The sequence below is a fragment of the Xenopus laevis genome, chromosome 6S (genome assembly GCF_017654675.1).
Source record: "Xenopus laevis strain J_2021 chromosome 6S, Xenopus_laevis_v10.1, whole genome shotgun sequence".
Lineage (NCBI taxonomy): Eukaryota > Metazoa > Chordata > Amphibia > Anura > Pipidae > Xenopus > Xenopus laevis.
Window position 1 is genome coordinate 129,132,315 of NC_054382.1, and position 18,726 is coordinate 129,151,040.

The following is an 18,726-nucleotide window of genomic DNA, read 5'->3' on the forward strand; positions in this document are numbered from 1 at the left end:
TTGCCAAAAATTTGCTGCCGGCGAAACGTCGCCGACACCCATTAAAGTAAAAAAAAATGTTGCTGTGCGGCAAATTTTTTTTGACGTGCGTCTTTTTTTTTTACGCACAATGCCATATAAGTCTATGGGAGTCATTTTTGTGGCGAAACTAGGCGAAAAAAATTCGCCCATCCCTAATCATGGATTCAGATTTAAACAGATAAACTGGGATTCTATTTGGAGGATTATTTTGCTGCAGTCACTGGTTCTGCAGAGTTGGAGAAAGTTTGTATTAAACAATACAAAAACTATAAAATCCCCATTAGATGACATGACAACACAGGACCCAGTGCAGTCTGTATATTCTGATTATTAATCAGTCTTGTTGTATCGGCTTCTGGCAGATATTCAACCAATCAACCAATCAGCAACCAGTCTACTGCCAATTGTACAATGAAAGCAAATCATATATATGTTTTAAGTTACTATACACTAACCCAAAGTTAGTTTCACTCTTACCAAAGCTGTCATTGTCTTCGACTGTCAGGTTGCAACCTCCCCTATCACTTACCCAATACATTTACATGTTTTTAAGAAACCAGTGGCTAAAATCATCAGTAATCAACTACCCATACCTATAAATCACATTGTTTTGACTCAGCTTGGTCCTCCCATAAGTTTGGGTGAACATTGGCCTTCTAAGTCAATATCATGAATCAAAGTATCGAGAAGAAGAAAACAGAGATCCTTACAAAAGATGTAATTTTTGCAAATTTTGTTACTTGCAATGGTTGCATAAATACGCATTCAGTACATAGTAAAAATGCTAAATCAGAACATTATATCTGTTGGTCCATTTGTGGTACTGTATATTATAAGCAGTCATGGCCACTTGCATTTAAATGGTATATTAGCCCTAATTATAAGAGGATTTTTTGTTTGCCATTTATTTTCTTTAAGGTTACAGCTTAAGGATAATATTAACTACATATTGCGTTTATGCGCATGAATGGGAATGTCAATATAACTTGTCTCTATTGAAGCATTCAAGATCTGAGCAATGTTACTTATTTCTATGCAACCTCCTACTCACTGGAAAAAAATGCAAGCAATAAACAATGGTAAAACACATCAGAGCTAACACTTCATTGTAAAATCCCTTGAAATGGGTTGCTGACCTTTAAATTAACCTTTAGTATGATGTAGAGAGTCAGTGCAGTGGCGTAACTAGATATTACTGGGCCCCAAAGCAAATTATTTTTCAGGCCCCAAAAATGTTTAGAGGTTGACTTGTTTCTCCAATATTTATTGAAATTGTATATGAATTAGGGCCTCATGGGGCCCCTATACCTCCTGGGCCCCCCTGCAGCCACAGGGTCTGCTTCCTCTATAGTTACGCCCCTGAGAGAGTGATATTCTCAGACAATTTGCAATTGGTCTTAATTTTTTATTATTTGTGTTTTTTGAGTTATTTAGCTTTTTATTCTGCAGCTCTCCAGTTTGCAATTTCAGCAATCTGGTTGTTAGGGTCCAAATTACTCTCACAACCATGCATTGATTTGATTAAAGGATAAGTAAACCTTTAAAATAAGTGAATGTAAAATTGATGAGGGGGCTATTCTAGGCACTTTTGCAATGTACAGTCATTATGTATTATTATTAGGGATGTAGCGAACGTCGGAAAAAAAGTTCGCGAACATATTCGCGAACTTGCGCAAAAATGCGAGCGGTTCGCGAACGGTTCGCGAACCCCATAGACTTCAATGGGAAGGTGAACTTTAACATCTAGAAAAGACATTTCTGGCCAGAAAAATGATTTTAAAGTTGTTTAAAGGGTGCAACGACCTGGACAGTGGCATGCCAGAGGGGGATCAAGGGCAAAAATGTATCTGAAAAATCTGCCTGTGTGTGCTTGGAAGAGATAGTGTAGGGGGAGAGCTGTTAGTGATTTCAGGGACAGATGATAGTAAGTTTGCTGGCTAGTAATCTGCTTGATACTGCTCTGTATTGGAGGGACAGAAGTCTGCAGGGATTTGAGGGACATTTTAGCTTAGGTAGCTTTGCTGGCTAGTAATCTACTGTTCTCTTTAAACAACTGCCATACGTTGACCTTGTAGGCATTGTTTGCCCAGTTTTTTTGGACGCAGCCACTGAAGCACAGTTGCCAGAAAAAATATGCCATATAAATGCTGAAAATAGTCATTTTTCGCCATACGTTGACCTTGTAGACATTGTTTGCCCAGTTTTTTTGGACGCAGCCACTGAAGCACAGTTGCCAGAAAAAATATGCCATATAAATGCTGAAAATAGTAATTTTTCGCCATACGTTGACCTTGTAGACATTGTTTGCCCAGTTTTTTTGGTTGCAGCCACTGAAGCACAGTTGCCAGAAAAAATATGCCACATAAATGCTGAAAATAGTCATTTTTTGCCATATACGTTGAGTCAACGTATGGCAAAAAATGACTATTTTCAGCATTTATATGGCATATTTTTTCTGGCCTCTGTGCTTCAGTGGCTGTGGCCAAAAAAACTGGGCAAACAATGCCTACAAGGTCAACGTATACACTACTACAGCGGTGGATACGGATTACGTAAAATATATGAATGCTGCTTGAAAAAAAGTAACTCAAGTGGTTTTTCTAGAGACGATAATATTATCAATATTTAGACAAAATGTGAACAAGGTCACACAGCTCGATGGCGGGTTGAAGAAAACAGTGTGCAAATAATGCCTACAAGGCCAACGTATACACTACTACAGCGGTGGATACGGATTACGTAAAATATATTATGGCTGCTTGAAAAAAGTGACTCCGGTGTTTTTTCTGGAGACGGTAATATTATGGATATTTAGACAGAATGGGAACAAGGTCACACAGCTCGATGGCGGGTTGAAGAAAACAGTGTGCAAATAATGCCTACAAGGCCAACGTATACACTACTACAGCGGTGGATACGGATTACGTAAAATATATGAATGCTGCTTGAAAAAAGTGACTCCGGTGTTTTTTCTGGAGACGGTAATATTATGGATATTTAGACAGAATGTGAACAAGGTCACACAGCTCGATGGCGGGTTGAAGAAAACAGTGTGCAAATAATGCCTACAGGGCAAATAATGCCTAAAAGGTCAACTTATACACTATTACAGCGGTAGTAAAATAAAAAAAAGTAAAATAAAAAAAAATGAATATTAAAAAAAAAAAATTAAAGTTGGTGCTGCTGAACTACTAGGAGCAGCAGATTAGCACACCAGTCCCACTCCCCAACACTGCTAGACTAATAGCACTGGGCTCTTATAGTAGTAGTAGTAGTAGTAGTAGTAAAACAACAAAAAAATAAATAAAAGCAGTCCTTACAAGGACTACTGTTATTGCAGCAGTCAGCAGATGAGATCAGAAGCAGGACAGCTGCCCACTGCAGCTACATACAGAGCACTGCAGTAGAAGGTAGATTACTAGCCAGCAAAGCTACCTAAGCTTAAATGTCCCTCAAACCCCTGCAGACTTCTGTCCCTCCAATAACAGAGCAGTATCAAAACGATTACTAGCCAGCAAACTTTCAACTGTCCCTGAAATCACTAACAGGCAGCAGCTCTCTCCCTACACTATCTCTTCAGCACACACAGGCAGAGTGAAAAAACGCTGCAGGGCTTCGGTTTTTATAGGGAAGGGGAGTGGTCCAGGGGAGAGCTTCCTGATTGGCTGCCATGTACCTGCTGGTCTGGGGTGAGAGGGCAAAAAAAAAGCGCCAACAATGGCGAACCCAAAATGGCGAACGTCGCGCGACGTTCGCGAACTTCCGGCGAGCGCGAACACCCGATGTTCGCGCGAACAAGTTCGCCGGCGAACAGTTCGCGACATCTCTAATTATTATTTAATTCCAAGATATTAAGGGATACATGTACTGTTAATAGTCAAGTAGTTAGTAGTCAAGGAAGTTGTCAGGAGAAAGAAAGAGGCTGCTCTGATGTTCTTCTGCTTAAGAAAAAAAAAGAAACCTTTCTCAAACCTTTTGTAAACAGAAGAACATCAGAGCAGCCTCTTTCTTTCTCCTGACAACTTCCTTGACTACTTGGTGGTCAGACTGGTCAGAAACTGACCAGCAGGTGGCGCTGTTGTAACAAAATTCATTCATATTAACAGCACATGTATCCCTTAATATCTTGGAATTAAAGAAAAATAAATAATGAATGTACATTGCAAAAATGCGTAGAATAGCCCCCTCATCAATTTTACATTTACTTATTTTAACTGTTTACTTATCCTTTAGGAGACTGGAATATGAATAGGAGAGGCCTGAATAGAAAGATGAGTAATAAAAAGTAGCAAAAACAATACATTTGTAGCCTTAAAGAGCATTTACTTTTCAGACGGGGTCGGTAACCCCCATTTAAAAGCTGGAAAGAGTCCAAAGAAGACAAATAATTTAAAAAAAACTATAAAAAAGGAAAAAATAAATGTCAATTGAAAGGTTGCATATTAGCCATTCTATAACATACTAAACGTTAACTGAAAGGTGAACCACCCATTTAATGCCCTTTCCAATTAAAAATGCCATGAGTAGGATTTCCTTTTAAATATCTGGAAATCCCTTGGAATGCCTTAAGACACATAAGGGTAAAGTATCAACACAACCTTTAACCTCCCCTGTATATATAATTTTCACACTAATGGATGTGATTATTTATGGTCTTCTTCACAACTTGTTAGCTTTTTGACAATGACACAAGAGTCTACAACTGCATGGAACACAGTGCATAAGTGTTATGTATCCGGCATCTCATATTCTGGTTAAAAAAAAAACATCCCTCAAAGTGTAGATAAGCCATCTACTGTACAAGTAAACTTTCAGACTGTACAATGAGAGCTATACAACATCTGACTAGCTTGCCAGTAAGAAAGCTAAAATAATAATGAAGAAGTCAATAGGAAGAGTATTTTGGTCATTGCTGTAAATGACTCTTTGTGATTGTACCAATTGATATTTTAGGTCACATGCAGTGAGGGCTTTTTTTTCGCATGCCTCATCATGTCTGAAGAAGGAAAGCATTGTGAGAATTTAGGTTTTAATTGTTTCTTCTCAGTAACTAAATCCAGTTCTTACTTTAAAGGATAATAAAACTTCAAAATAAGTGAATGTAAAATTTTAAGCACTTTTGCAATGTACATTCGTTATTTATTTATTTTTGATTCCAAGATATTAAGGGATACATGTGCTGTTAATATGAATGAATTTTGTTACAACAGCGCCACCTGCTGGTCAGTTTCCCACCAGTCTGACCACCAAGTAGTCAAGGAAGTTGTCAGGAGAAAGAAAGAGGCTGCTCTGATGTTCTTCTGTTTAGGAATAAAATTAGAAACCTCACATCTTTCCTAAGCAGAAGAACATCAGAGCAGCCTCTTTCTTTCTCCTGACAACTTCCTTGACTACTTGGTGGTCAGACTGGTGGGAAACTGCCAGCAGGTGGCGCTATTGTAACAAAATCTATTCATATTAACAGTAAATGTATCCCTTAATATCTTGGAATTAAAAATAAATAAATAATGAATATACATTGCAAAAGTGCTTAGAATAGCCCCCTCATCAATTTTACATTCACTTTTTTAAAGGTTTACTTATCCTTTAGGAGGTCCACTAGTATATCAAACCCTACATTTGGTATTTTGAAATAGAAATTAGTTCTGGTAAACACAAAACTATGACTATAACCATGTGTTCTTTAACACTGAACACGGTTTTGTTTTTTTAAAAATCCATTTTTATAAAAAAAAAAACTGACAAACAAGTCTTTCTGCATAGATCCACATTATGTGCCGTATCAATAAAAAAGAAAATATGCATGTCTGTAACATCTATATTGTGTACACTTTTTGCATGCAGATCATGCTCCGAACTTCATTTCAGTGGTATAAACTATAAATTAAAAGTATCAGAGATGGTGCAATGACTATTAATTTTAAGCATGCATCGTATGGAGCCATTGGAGCTGGACCTACTGCGCTTTGGAAAATGTAAAGTGACATATACAAAGAGTAAGTATATTGAAAAAAATGATGCAGGGACTCCTTCAATCTAAACAGGGTTGGAAGGAGTCCATGCTGAATCTGAAATTCCATCACCTGTAGAAGACAAGGTTATGGGACCACTAGGAGTAAAAGGGTCTGTATCGGTATCCGTTTCCCCTTCTGCTAAGAAACGTTTCTCTTTCATCCAGTTAGAACCATTGTTACCAAAACTGAAATCCTCTTTTTCTTGAGAAATGCTAAACCCACTCGGAGATCGCTGGAGTTCATCGTGGTTAACTGAAAGAAGAGACAATGGCGTGTCGCTGTCTCTGAAACTTCTCCTTTGCACTGGAGAAGCCTCTTTTAAATATGGGTTTGAAGTCTTTCCGCTGTCTTGATAGTCGACCCGTGTGTCTATTAAGGTCTGAATAGGCAAAACTGTTGGCCTTTCCGTATAAGATGAAGGAGGTGTAGCCACCCGTGAACAGTTTTCACCATTAAAAGGCAACGGTGCAGTAAAACTCCTTGGGTAATTTTCAAAGAAACCATACTGGTTCGTCTTGTTGAAGGAAACTTGGTGCAAAGGGTGGTATGGGCTGGTATGGGAGCACGATTCAGTATAGTTATAAATCAACCCCTCAACTTCAGAATATCTGCTGCCCACACCCTCATCTTCTGCAAGTGTTTCTCTAAGTGGATAATATTCTGTGATATGAACTTGTAGCTGATCCATGTGTTGCATGTGCATGTCAACAAGAAAATCCAGTTTCTTTTCCATATCTTGTACCTTTAGCCCAAAAAGGAAAATATTGTGTTAGAGAAAGACCACAACATTGCCATTGTGGAACAATGAATAATAAAGCATACAATATCAGTTAAATAGACATATTTGAATGGTTAGCATCATTGCCTTGCAGCAAAGGGGTCCTAAGTTTGATTCCATCCATGGCCTATCTTCAAGGAGTTTGTATGTTCTGTGTCTGGGTTTCCTCCAGGTATTCTTCCCATACTCCAAACAGAAGCAAGTCATTCGTTCCTGATTGAATTGAACTTTATGTGTGTGTTTATGTGATGGGATTGTGATGTTGGAATGGGGTGGGAGCCATTGATATCGCTTTAAACATTCCTCCTTTTATTACATGACTTTTTACTTGTCTACAATAGAATTACAAATGGCTACTCTCTTATAATGCACAGACAGGCAATAAATGTTGTAAATGGAAGAACCAATAAAGATGATTAAAAAGAAGAATAAACAGTGTCTACATACATTATCAACAAAATTCTAGATCCGCAATATTTAAACCTTTAATATATCCTTTTTTCTATTCATAAACCACACATACAAGGTGTTGATTCTATTCTGGCAGCTCAAGGACAGATGGAAAATTGTTACAGCAAATAAAAAACGAATGACACCATAAAGTGCTTAAGATGCTGAAAATTTTCATTTCTGTGGAGTCTGAATCCAAGTTAACTGCCATTAACTTCAATTACACTTACCAGGAGACTGAGCTCTCCTGCTGTACCAATGGATAAGTGAATGTCCTGTTTGTTCTGACGATTAAATTGCTTCTCTGGACTTTGATAACCCACAGGGAACTCAAGGTCTCTGACTAAAATAATAAATATCTTCCAATGGCATTTATTTTATTTTGTTTTTTCCTTAAAGGAACAGTAAGTCCAAGTGTTTTAATTGAATGACAATATGTGTAATGTAGTGTTGCCCTGCTCTGGTACAAATGGTGTGATTGCTTCAGAAACTGTACTAAAGTTTATATAAACAAGCTGCTCTGTAGCCATGGGGGCAGCCATTCAAGCACAGGATACACAGTAGATAACAGATAAGTACTACTATAGTTTATATAAACAAGCTGCTGTCTAGCCATGGGGGCAGCCATTGAAAGCTGAAAAAGGAGAAAAGGCACAGTATACACAACAGATAACTGATAAGATCTCTAGTATACAATGGGATTCTTCAGAACGTTCTATTATCTACTGTGTGCCCTGTGCTTGAATGGCTGCCCCCATGGCTAGACAGCAGCTTGTTTATATAAACTATAGTAGTACTTATCTGTTATCTACTGTGTATCCTGTGCTTGAATGGCTGCCCCCATGGCTACACAGCAGCTTGTTTATATAAACTATAGTAGTACTTATCTGTTATCTACTGTGTATCCTGTGCTTGAATGGCTGCCCCCATGGCTACACAGCAGCTTGTTTATATAAACTATAGTAGTACTTATCTGTTATCTACTGTGTATCCTGTGCTTGAATGGCCGCCCCCATGGCTACACAGCAGCTTGTTCATAAAAAAATTAGGTCTTGCTGTCTGTCGGGTCAGATATTTTTTTTCAGAAGCAGTAAATGCTACATGCTGATTGGTTGAAATGATTTAACAGACCTGGACTTTGGAATTGTTCAGTATAAACATAAAAACTGGTTAAATACATAAATAGACTGTGCAAAAATCTAATCTAATACAGTTAGTTAGCCACAAATGTAATGTATAAAGGCTGGAGTGTTTGGATGTGTAACATAATAGCCAGAACACTACTTCCTGCTTTTCAGCTCTCTTGATTTCCACTGATTGGTTACCAGACAGTAACCAATCAGAGACTTGAGGGGAGGCACATGGGTCATAACCGTTGCTTTTGAATCTGAGCTGAATGCTGAGGATCAATTGCAAACTCACTGTCCCATGTGGCCCCCCTTATAGTCACTGACTAACTCAGAGTTAGAGAGCTGAAAAGCAGGAAGTAGTGTTCTGGCTATTATGTTAGATATCCAGTCACTCCAGCCTTTATACATTACATTTTTGGCTAACTAACTATATTAGATACATTATTTTTGTTGTAAAGCCTATCTATTTACCCAGTTTTTATTTTTACACTGAACTGTTCCTTTAATATGCCATATCCAAGTGTATATCTCTACTTAAAGGTTTAAAGGTACCTTACCTGTCTTTCCACTTTGACAAACTTTCCCATCATGCTTTGGTCTTCAATTTCTGGAACCTTCACTGAATATGGATCATGTCTATTAAGAAAAGGTTATTTTAATAACTGGCATCAACCATAATCTTGATATTGAAGTCCATGTCTCTGGTCATGCCTGCTTTGGCATTCCCAAATCCTCCCTACCTGCCATGGACAGAGTGTTTACCATTCAACGTTTTTCTCCATGACTTTCTCATGGCAGTCAAAACAGGGCCGTTCCTGCCATGAGCCAAGGAGAGAATTCTGCCTCAGGTGGCAGTGAGCGACCAGTTACAAGAGGCGGCAAAAAGCTGAGTCCTTTAACTTTAAGAACCGAATTTCCTTTTATGTAAACTGAAAATTTGGCTCCGCTAGTGCAGAGAGTGTTATAGTAATTCTGCCCCCCTTTGACCTGCTCAGATTCTAAAGTTTAAAGTAAGGAGGGGTAGGAGGGGCAGCATTGGAGCCCCAAGATCGCTGTATGTCAAAATGCTGTATGTGCCTTACAATATAAATGAAAGGTTTCATATTGCTTTGGTTCAAGTTAGTCAAATTGCATTTAAAGTGGCACAATACACCCCCCGCGTGCCATTCAACATGCGTTAATTGGGCTTGCACTGAACCTACTTTTAGCCTATTGTTTTAATCACAAACAAAAACTATGTTTTTTGTTATTCCTTGAGTAGTGATCTGACTCGTTTCACCAAAATTTGTGAAAACAGTGATCACTATTCTTGAGCTACCTGGGCAAATTGGCAATGGAAATTGGTAGATAGATCACAAGTGCCGAGATAATCCCCCTCTACAATGTACTCCGTTAACAAACATCAACAAACAAATCAACAACAAGGAGAAGCTTTAGTTTCCTTGTTTTTTTTATAAATTACAAAAGCCATACCGTTTTCATGATTAAAACAATAGGCAAAAAGTATGTTCAGCATAAGCCCTATTCATTGTGCTCATTTGAACAAGGGAGAATACTGCCCCTTTAAGGTGGCCATACATGGGCGAGAGTTATGAAGGTTCTTACAAGGGGAGAGATATTAATGAATGGCTGGTCAATTATTGTGTAATTGTTAGCTTGCCTGCTAGAAAGGTTAGCAAGTCCACCAGTGGATCAATATAGAGACAAATGTTATTGGACTTCATCTTTAATATATAATACTATAGATGTATAAGAGTATATAAGAGTTGCCTATTCTGCTGCCAGGCTGCACATTTCTTGGAAAATTGGTAAATGTTGCATTTGTAACTTTGGATGATATTTTGTAGAGTTTGTTGAATGTAACACACCTTGGAGACTGTTGTGATGAGTAGCCATATCCACCACCCAGCCCTCCAGTTCCTTTCTGAGACTTCTTATGCTTGGGGGTTGAGAGGGGACCAGGAGCAAAGACCATATCTATTCTGAAGAAGAGAGAGAGCGCAAGTAGCTACATTTATATGTCACTGGAACATGCCTGGTACCTTCAACAGAACCAGAATTGGCAGTCATGATACAATATGTATAATACATGCCCAGTAGTGTCAGACTGGAATACCAGGGGCCCACCAGAAAACCTTAGGCTGAGGGCCCAATTTCCAAACTATCCTCTCCTTACTCAACCTCTTTATTCTCCTAGTCTCTTTTTTCTACATACTATACTCTGTTCTTCCATTATTAAGCCTCTGTGTTCCCATAAAGAAGAAGACCATGAAATAAGCCAAATGGTTAGAAGTAAGAGGCCCACTGAGACCTGGGCCCACCGGGAGTTTTCCTGGTATCCTGGTGGGCCAGTCCGACACTGATGCCCAGTATGAAAATAATATTCATTTATATATTAAAATACTGTTGTTTATACAGGTAAAATGGTTTCACCCCAAAAAAATGTGCTTAGATAGGTCCATAAACCTTTGGAGTTTTCTTACCACCATACCCAGTATTACCCAGTTTGATATTTAATAAATGGGCCCTGTGGTGAATTTATAGCAATCTAACATGCAGTGAGCAGAAGAAATATGGGTCATCTATTGTAATAATACGGACATAAAATGTGTTTTTCTATTATTTTCTACACCATATTAGTTTTCATTTTATTCCATGCTATTTAATGCTAATCTTTGGTCAATCTTTTCATCACCCACCTTACCCTTCATTGTCCACCCTTTCTTGAGGGCCAGCTAATACAATGTACAAGAATGATACCTGTTATCCAGAATGCTCAGGACCTTGGGTTTTCTGGGATAATTGATCTTTCCGTAATTTGGATCTTCATACCTTAAGTCTACTAGAAAACCATGTAAACATTAAATAAACCCAATAGGCTGGTTTTGCTTCCAATAAGGATTAATTATATCTTAGTTGGGATCAAGTACAAGCGACTGTTTTATTATTACAGAGAAAAAGGAATTATTTGGATAAAATGGCGTCTTTTTGGATAACAGGTTTCTGGATAACGGATCCCATACCTGTACAATGCCAAGATTACCGTACCTTGTTTGGAGGTATTTAATCCTTGACAACATATCCAGATGCCCAGCTGAATATTGCTCGATGACGTCTTTCACATCATAAGGCCGTAGAGTCTCCTTAAATTTTTTCTTATGCAACAGAAACTGAAGTATTCTGTGTGTAAACCATAGTTGTAATCAATTGTAATGAACGACAACTTCTCCTACCAAACTCCACCCTTGGCAGAGTCATCACTGCCTTTCCAATATTGCAATTACAAACATAATTTTTAATATAAGAGATTTTTCCACAGTTCGGATCGCTGTACCATGCAATAATTTGCCACCAATAAGGATTCATGCAGCTTAGTTACCATCAAGTATGAGGTACTATTTGATTATTATAGAGGAAAAGAATATCATTTTAAAAAATAATTGAATTATTTGCTTAAAATGGACTCTATGGGAGATGGTCTTCCTGTCATTCAGAGCTTTCTGGATAATGGGTTGCCAGATAAGGGATCCCATGCTTCTATTTTATAAGGATCACAGTGTTACCTTCAAATAACACAAGAATCTTTAGTTCTATAGTATCATCAAAATCGAAGAAACATTCGTTACCTAGATGCATGGATAGCTGCCTTTATCGTTGGTATTAAATCTTCCACCAATAATTCGGTACCATATCCTGAATCAGCTATCGGGTCTCCAGCTGCCCCCGCATCTATAGAGAGAATAAAGTATTAATGTTTCTATCCTGCCTAATTACAGTCTGGACCTGCAAATGTAAGGGTTTCTGGCTCTAGCAACCAAAAAACTCAAGTGATGGCTTAGTTTATGGTTACTCTTTATTTTGTAGGACACAATTCTTTTTGTATCCCTCTACTATTCAACTTCCATTCTACTTCAGAATCACTGCCTTTGTGTTGGGGGGCACGGTATACCTTCTGAACTCTGCCAAAAAGCATAGGCTTTCATTTTTAGTGCAGTCCGGAAACGCTCCTTATTACTCAATCCGATATTCTTGGCCTCTTTGGAAGGACTTTCTTCAGCTCCTTCAATGTTTAATGGGGAAAATGTCTTCGCTTTCGGGCTGGTTCCTCTGGGATTGGAAAGTCGTACACGATCCAAGAGGCTCCATTTTTGACTAAAGGGAATAATGTTTAGTGTTAAAAGCAGGAAAGTTTGAAAGAGGTCGTCCATCAAGGACATATCAATCTAGCACAGTGACTATATTGTACATTCAACTGAAAATACTGAAAGAAAAAGAACACTTTTGAGTTGAATATTCCCCGTTGGAATTTATGTTAAGGCTGGGAGGGAATATTTGCTGAACAAGATAGTTTTGAGCATGAAGTCTTCATCAATCTCCATCGATGTGTAGACTCTGTTTGGCCCTCTGTGTGCCTTTTACTTTTTTGTGCGGTATCGGACTTGGAGAAGCTTTTGATAGTGGTAAATGTTACAGAGTGTGCAAAAACTTATTTAAATTGTGCATCGGGGAAAGACAGTTCTTGATAACACACCAGGTGATGGATTGACCTACAAGTTATCTGTCAAAATGGTGGCCATGAACACGGATGCTGAATATAAGATTTCCACACCCTGTTCTGCTCAAATGCCAATTTGTAACTTTAAATATTGACTTTTGGGTCAAGGCTAGGGGGATATTCAAATCAAAACAATTAACTAGATTCACTTTCATAGTCCTCTAAGTCAATACTCCTGAAATCGTAGTCACTTAGTCTTCATTCCTCATCAGACCATCAGAAACCTTAATTGGCCCAAAGCTTCGCATAGGCTTCTTTGGCACATGTCGCTGCATTAGTCACACTGAGGATATTTCCACCTCTAAGCCTGGAGAAGAATAGACCCTGGTCAATTTTGGAAATGTGGAGGCCAAACTGAAAATGTAATTTGTAGATAAGAAGTAATGTATGCATTTGGGTTTCAAGCCTGTGACACTCCATATAGTACCACAATCCCATCATATCACCAAAAGTTCCCAGGCACCCTCTTAGCTGGGGAAAGTTCCCAGTTTGCTGTGCCACCTCCCCCCCCCAAAAAAAAAAAGTTGCATAAAATCGTAACTCTAGATACAAAAGTACTTGTCAATAAATTACCTATATGAAGCTTAACATTTGCTTCACTAACCCTGCAGACAATGGGCTAAAGTTCACTTGGTGACATTTCTGCTGCAAGAAAAAGCTGCAAGCACAGGCAGATCCATGTGTCGTACCCAGCTGAAAAGAAATGAACCTTCTGGTATTTGTCTCAATCAAAGGGAAAAAAAATACATAATATAAGTTTTATAAAAAGGCCCCTAGAGATTAGTCATTCTCGCACACTCGCAGCACAGTGCACTCTTTGAAACCATAATTGGAAGAGTTGCAAAAATTCAAAGAATGTCACATTCATGGATGACTGACTCATAGGGTATAAATAACAGGTGAGACATTTATTCATTCAAAAACAACGTCTCCTGGCAACATGAAGGTCTAAGAGAGACTCTGTGCCCCCTTGTGTCTTAAGGCCCCAATATACGGGCCAATAAAAGCTGCCAACAGACCGAGTCGGCAGCTTATTGGCCCGTGTGTCGATATTTGGCCGAAAGTCAAGAAGATCTCGATCAGGCAGGTTAAAAAATCCCGTCGGATCGCGGCCACATCTATGCGTGTATGCGGTACCGCAATCCGACCACCCGTATCAGATCCATTATGATCCAATTGTTGGGCCCAAGGGCACACGATCGGATCGGTCCGATATCGCCCACTTCAATGTGGGAATATCGGGAAGAGATCAGCTCGTTTGGTGACATACGTCTATGGCCACCTTTAGAGAGGCACAAGGGGGAACGAAACACAAAAGTCTCCTGGTGCTGGTGGTTTGGTAGGATGCTGGTGGGGTAATAAAAAGAAGAACTTGTGAGGAACAAAATGTGATTCTATGGAATACCCAATGGAAGAGCTAAAAGGGCTGATGAATGTGAAGATTTTTGGGTTATCTCCTTGCTACATTGAAAATGATTTTATAATTTCTGCAGAATTTGCTAACTTGTTGGCTTTTTAGAGCTAAAACCCAAAAATTTCAAAAACAAAGCAAATTACAGTCAATGTAATTTGCAAAATGTCAGTTGTGATTTGGTATCTCGCCATAAGCTGCAATTACAGTAGAACTTTGCTTTTACAGCTTCCTGGGAGTTGGCGGAAACGCTTTCTTTAAGGAATTCAATGAAGTTGTTCCAGCTTATTGTTTTGCTTAAGATACCCTATAGATATGTATTAACAGTAAACAGGAAGTTATGCAAATTAATTTAAACATATTTATATAATTCTACTGGGTTATTCAGCAAAGCAGACAAAAATCCACATGCGAAAAAATAGAGTGCAGTGTGCTCATGGGATGCAAGCAGTGCGCTTGTACAATAGTGCATGTCTACAGCAATGCAAACTGTGTATTGTGATTGTGTTTGAAGAACCTCTTTTCTATTAAATGATGATGATGATGATGATGATGATGATGATGATGAAGCAATGTGACTTGGAAGGTGCAACATGGAATGGCTGTCGCTGGCTAAATAATGTAAGAGTGAAATAAATAAGGAGGTATAGTTGGACCAATAATGACACTATCCCTGTAAATATGTCTGGACTGGACCCATATCTGACATGCAATAAGGCACCCTGAAATGTCCCCAGATTTCCAAGCACCCAGCAACCCATTTTTTTAGTCTAGGAAGGAATTTGTAAGGAATTTGGCTGAAAATTTGGGCATCCAGAAACACTTCTTTTATTTTTTTCAGCCATCCAAGAAAAAATTCAAAATAGATGCCAAGATTCCAGATATTGATGGCCACTCAGATACAACCAGACCAAAACTTCCCATGTGGCCGACTCCTCCTCATCCCGTGAGAGTCACTTTTGTATTTAACAAACAATACTTCCATCATTCCATTTTGAGGGGGAGGTACATAAAAAAAATAACTATGGGTTTCCTGGGTGCACTATCTCACTCAGTATGGTTATGCCTTTCTCTGCAAAGTGTAGTGGGGGGGGGGATTACACAGTACACAACCCCTGAGACTACCTAACCCCATGAGGCAGAAGGGAATACTCAACTCTCCTTAGCATATACACAATGGGGTAGTAGACAAGGGAATTATTGTCCTCACTGATCTCCAGACCCTTGGGTAATTCTGTGGTGCTTGATTGTCCCTCAACCCCTACATATAATGCCAACTGGCTTTTTACCTGTTCCCAGTATGTACCCAGTAAAACAATGCTGAGCCATTTAATGGCTACTGACTATTTGTCCAAAGAAGTATCCAATTTGAGTTAATTGACAAGACTGTCTGTGAGGTTGCATGACCTGCCTGACTACTTATTCTACAGCATCTTCATTACTGTAGGGTGTTTAAATACAATGCAAAAATAAACAGTTTATGACATGCAGGAGTCCGTTCCGCTGGACTAACTTCCCCAATGCAACCCATGTAAGAACATCTACAGCAGGTTTCTTCTAATGGTTGCCTTTGCCTTGCTTTCCCTTGTCACACTGCCTGCTCCATCTGTAATAGTAACACTTCTGAAATATTGTATACAGATGGAGCAAGCTTAATAGATGAATCTGGCATAAAGACACACTCTTATGCCCCCCAATGAAATCAAGGCTGAGTGCACCAGATGCATCAATAAATATTGTTTATGTATGCAATACACATCACTGTAGGCATGCATTTTAAAGGGGAAATTCACCCAAATGTCACCTATTAATACATTTAAATTAATTCATTAGGTTTGTAATAAGGAAGGGAGGGAGGACAGAAGGAAAGACAGAAAGGAGGAAGGAAGGAAGGAAGGAAGGAAGGAAGGAAGGAAGGGAGGAAGGAAGGAAGGAAGGATAGAAAGAAGGGAGGGAGGGAGGGAGGAAGAACAGAAAGAAAAAAGGAAGGAATGGAGGGAGGGAGGACAGAAAGTAGGAGAGAGAAAGAAGGGAGGGAGGAAGAACAGAAAGAATGAAGGAAGGACAGAAAGAAGGAAGGAAGGAAGGAAGGAAGGAAGGAAGGAAGGAAGGAAGAAAGGAAGGAGGAAGGGATGAAGGAAGAAAGGCAGGAAAAAAGGGAGGGGGAGGGAGGAAGGAAGGAATGCAGGAAGGAATGCGGGAAGGAAGGTAGGTAGGTTATTAAGATTTCTACTGCCTACAGCCAACTACACATTTAATTGGGTGAAATTGCCCTTTATGGTGAAGACACATCTAGCTACTAGTATTTACCGCAAATACGAACGAATCGAAGGATTTTAATCCATCCATCGAACAATTTTCCTTCGATCAAAAAAAAGCATAGAAAGCTTATGGGGAAGGTCCCCATAGGCTAACATTGATGCTCGGTAGGTTTAAAGTGCCAAAGTAGGTAGTTGAAGTTTTTTTTAAAGAGACAGTACTTTGACTATCGAATGGTCGAATAGTTGAACGATTTTTAGTTCGAATCGTTCGATCTGAAGTCGAAGTCGTATTCGAAGGTTGAACTAGCCTATTCGATGGTCGAAGTACCCAAAAAAAACCTTCAAAATTCTAAGTTTTTTTACTTCGAATCCTTCACTCAAGCTTAGTAAATGTGCCCCGTAGTGTCTTTTGCAAAGCCGACTCTCACTATTGTCTATTTCGTAGCTGTAACAAGTGGCTTCTACTAATAGCTCTGTGTGTCTTCGCCCTTAAATAGCTTGTGCATAGAAAGAAAAGGCAAGCAAGGGAGGGACATGCAGTTAATGAGTGGATATGCTCAGTACTGTTATACCTAAATGTTCTTTTGATGCTCGATCCAATGAATGAATCCCTACTAAACATGACTTTACTGTAAAGTGAAGGGAAAATGATTAAATGGATACTAGTGATCAGACGTGCAAAGCCGGCGTGATAGCAACAAACAAAAAGTTCACCATAAATAATGCATTGGCTTGTACCTAAATTTTGATTACAAATTTGAGTTTTGAGCAGGAAAAAAAATTTACAAATTGAAAAGAAACATTAACTAATAACACAAATATTGTATTAAGGGACCACTATAACTTTATTTTGACATTTCACCATGGAAATTGGTGAAAGTGTAGTATTTTTTCATTTACTCCTCCCCCCCTTTCTTAGTAGTATTCCCCTGTACTAAGCACAATTCAGCAGGAACAGTCCCATAAGTTTGCTCATAGTCTGTACAGAGAGGTCCCATAAAATGATAGCGGCATAGGTATTCCCCTGTACTAAGCACAATTCAGCAGGAACAGTCCCTAAGTTTGCTCATAGTCTGTACAGAGAGATCCCATAAAACTATGGCAGCATAGGTATTCCCTGTACTAAGCACAATTCAGCAGGAACAGTCCCCTAAGTTTGCTCATAGTCTGTACAGAAAGGTCCCATAAAACTATGGCAGAATAGGTAATTCAGCTGGAGCAGCCCCTTAGTTTGCTTATAGTCTGTACAGAGAGATCCCATAAAACTATGGCAGCATAGGTATTCTCCTATACTAAGCACAATTCAGCAGGAACAGTCCCTAAGTTTGCTCATAGTCTGTACAGAGAGATCCCATAAAACTATGGCAGCATAGGTATTCCTCTGTACTAAGCACAATTCAGCAGGAACAGTCCCTAAGTTTGCTCATAGTCTGTACAGAGAGATCCCATAAAACTATGGCAGCATAGGTATTCCCTGTACTAAGCACAATTCAGCAGGAACAGTCCCCTAAGTTTGCTCATAGTCTGTACAGAGAGATCCCATAAAATTATGGCAGCATAGGTATTAGCCTGTACTAAACACAATCCAGCAGGAACAGCCCCAAGTGTTATAGTGGCCCTTTAATGCAACATGATTAGATGCTATTTACATTTATAATTGGCCTGATCTGCTCAACACATTCATATAGACACAGAGACACCAACCACACATGAAATAGAAAGTCCTTGTTAAAGAACATGGAATAATCATAATAATAAACATTTGCTGGGGATATGAACAGTGTTCTCTGCAAAGGAAATAAAATAAATATGTAATATAAAGTATATCCAGATGTTGCTAGACTACAACTCCCAGCACACTTTGAGAGCTGAGTTTATGCAGAAGAATGCAGTGGAGGAAGGCAGCAGCAGGGTAACATGGGAACATGAAGCTAATACATAGCTCGGTGGATTGAGACTCAGCTGGGACTGAGGGGAACAATGCTACGTTGTTTGGATCAAGTTAAATCTTTCCTATAAATGGATATACAATTCCGCTGCTCCAGTTACACTAATTTCCTGCTGTTCAGAACCTGTGCCCCCGAGCTGCTATTCTACTCCCCGCAC

At 39.0% G+C, this 18,726-nt stretch overlaps 1 protein-coding gene across 1 annotated transcript in view; it reads right to left on the reverse strand.

Annotated features, from left to right (window-relative positions):
- Positions 1 to 5,500: 5,500 nt before the first annotated feature.
- The window catches only part of kcnq3.S (potassium voltage-gated channel subfamily Q member 3 S homeolog), a 94,628-nt gene continuing 81,402 nt past the window's right edge, over positions 5,501 to 18,726 (reverse strand). Inside the window, exons 9-14 of the mRNA XM_041568024.1 lie at positions 12,343 to 12,545; positions 12,020 to 12,122; positions 11,442 to 11,573; positions 10,262 to 10,375; positions 8,951 to 9,029; positions 5,501 to 6,777 (exon numbers count right to left, since the gene is read on the reverse strand). Coding sequence (XP_041423958.1) covers positions 6,058 to 6,777; positions 8,951 to 9,029; positions 10,262 to 10,375; positions 11,442 to 11,573; positions 12,020 to 12,122; positions 12,343 to 12,545 — 1,351 coding nt within the window. The 3' untranslated portion in view covers positions 5,501 to 6,057. The remainder of the gene's footprint in view (positions 6,778 to 8,950; positions 9,030 to 10,261; positions 10,376 to 11,441; positions 11,574 to 12,019; positions 12,123 to 12,342; positions 12,546 to 18,726) is intronic.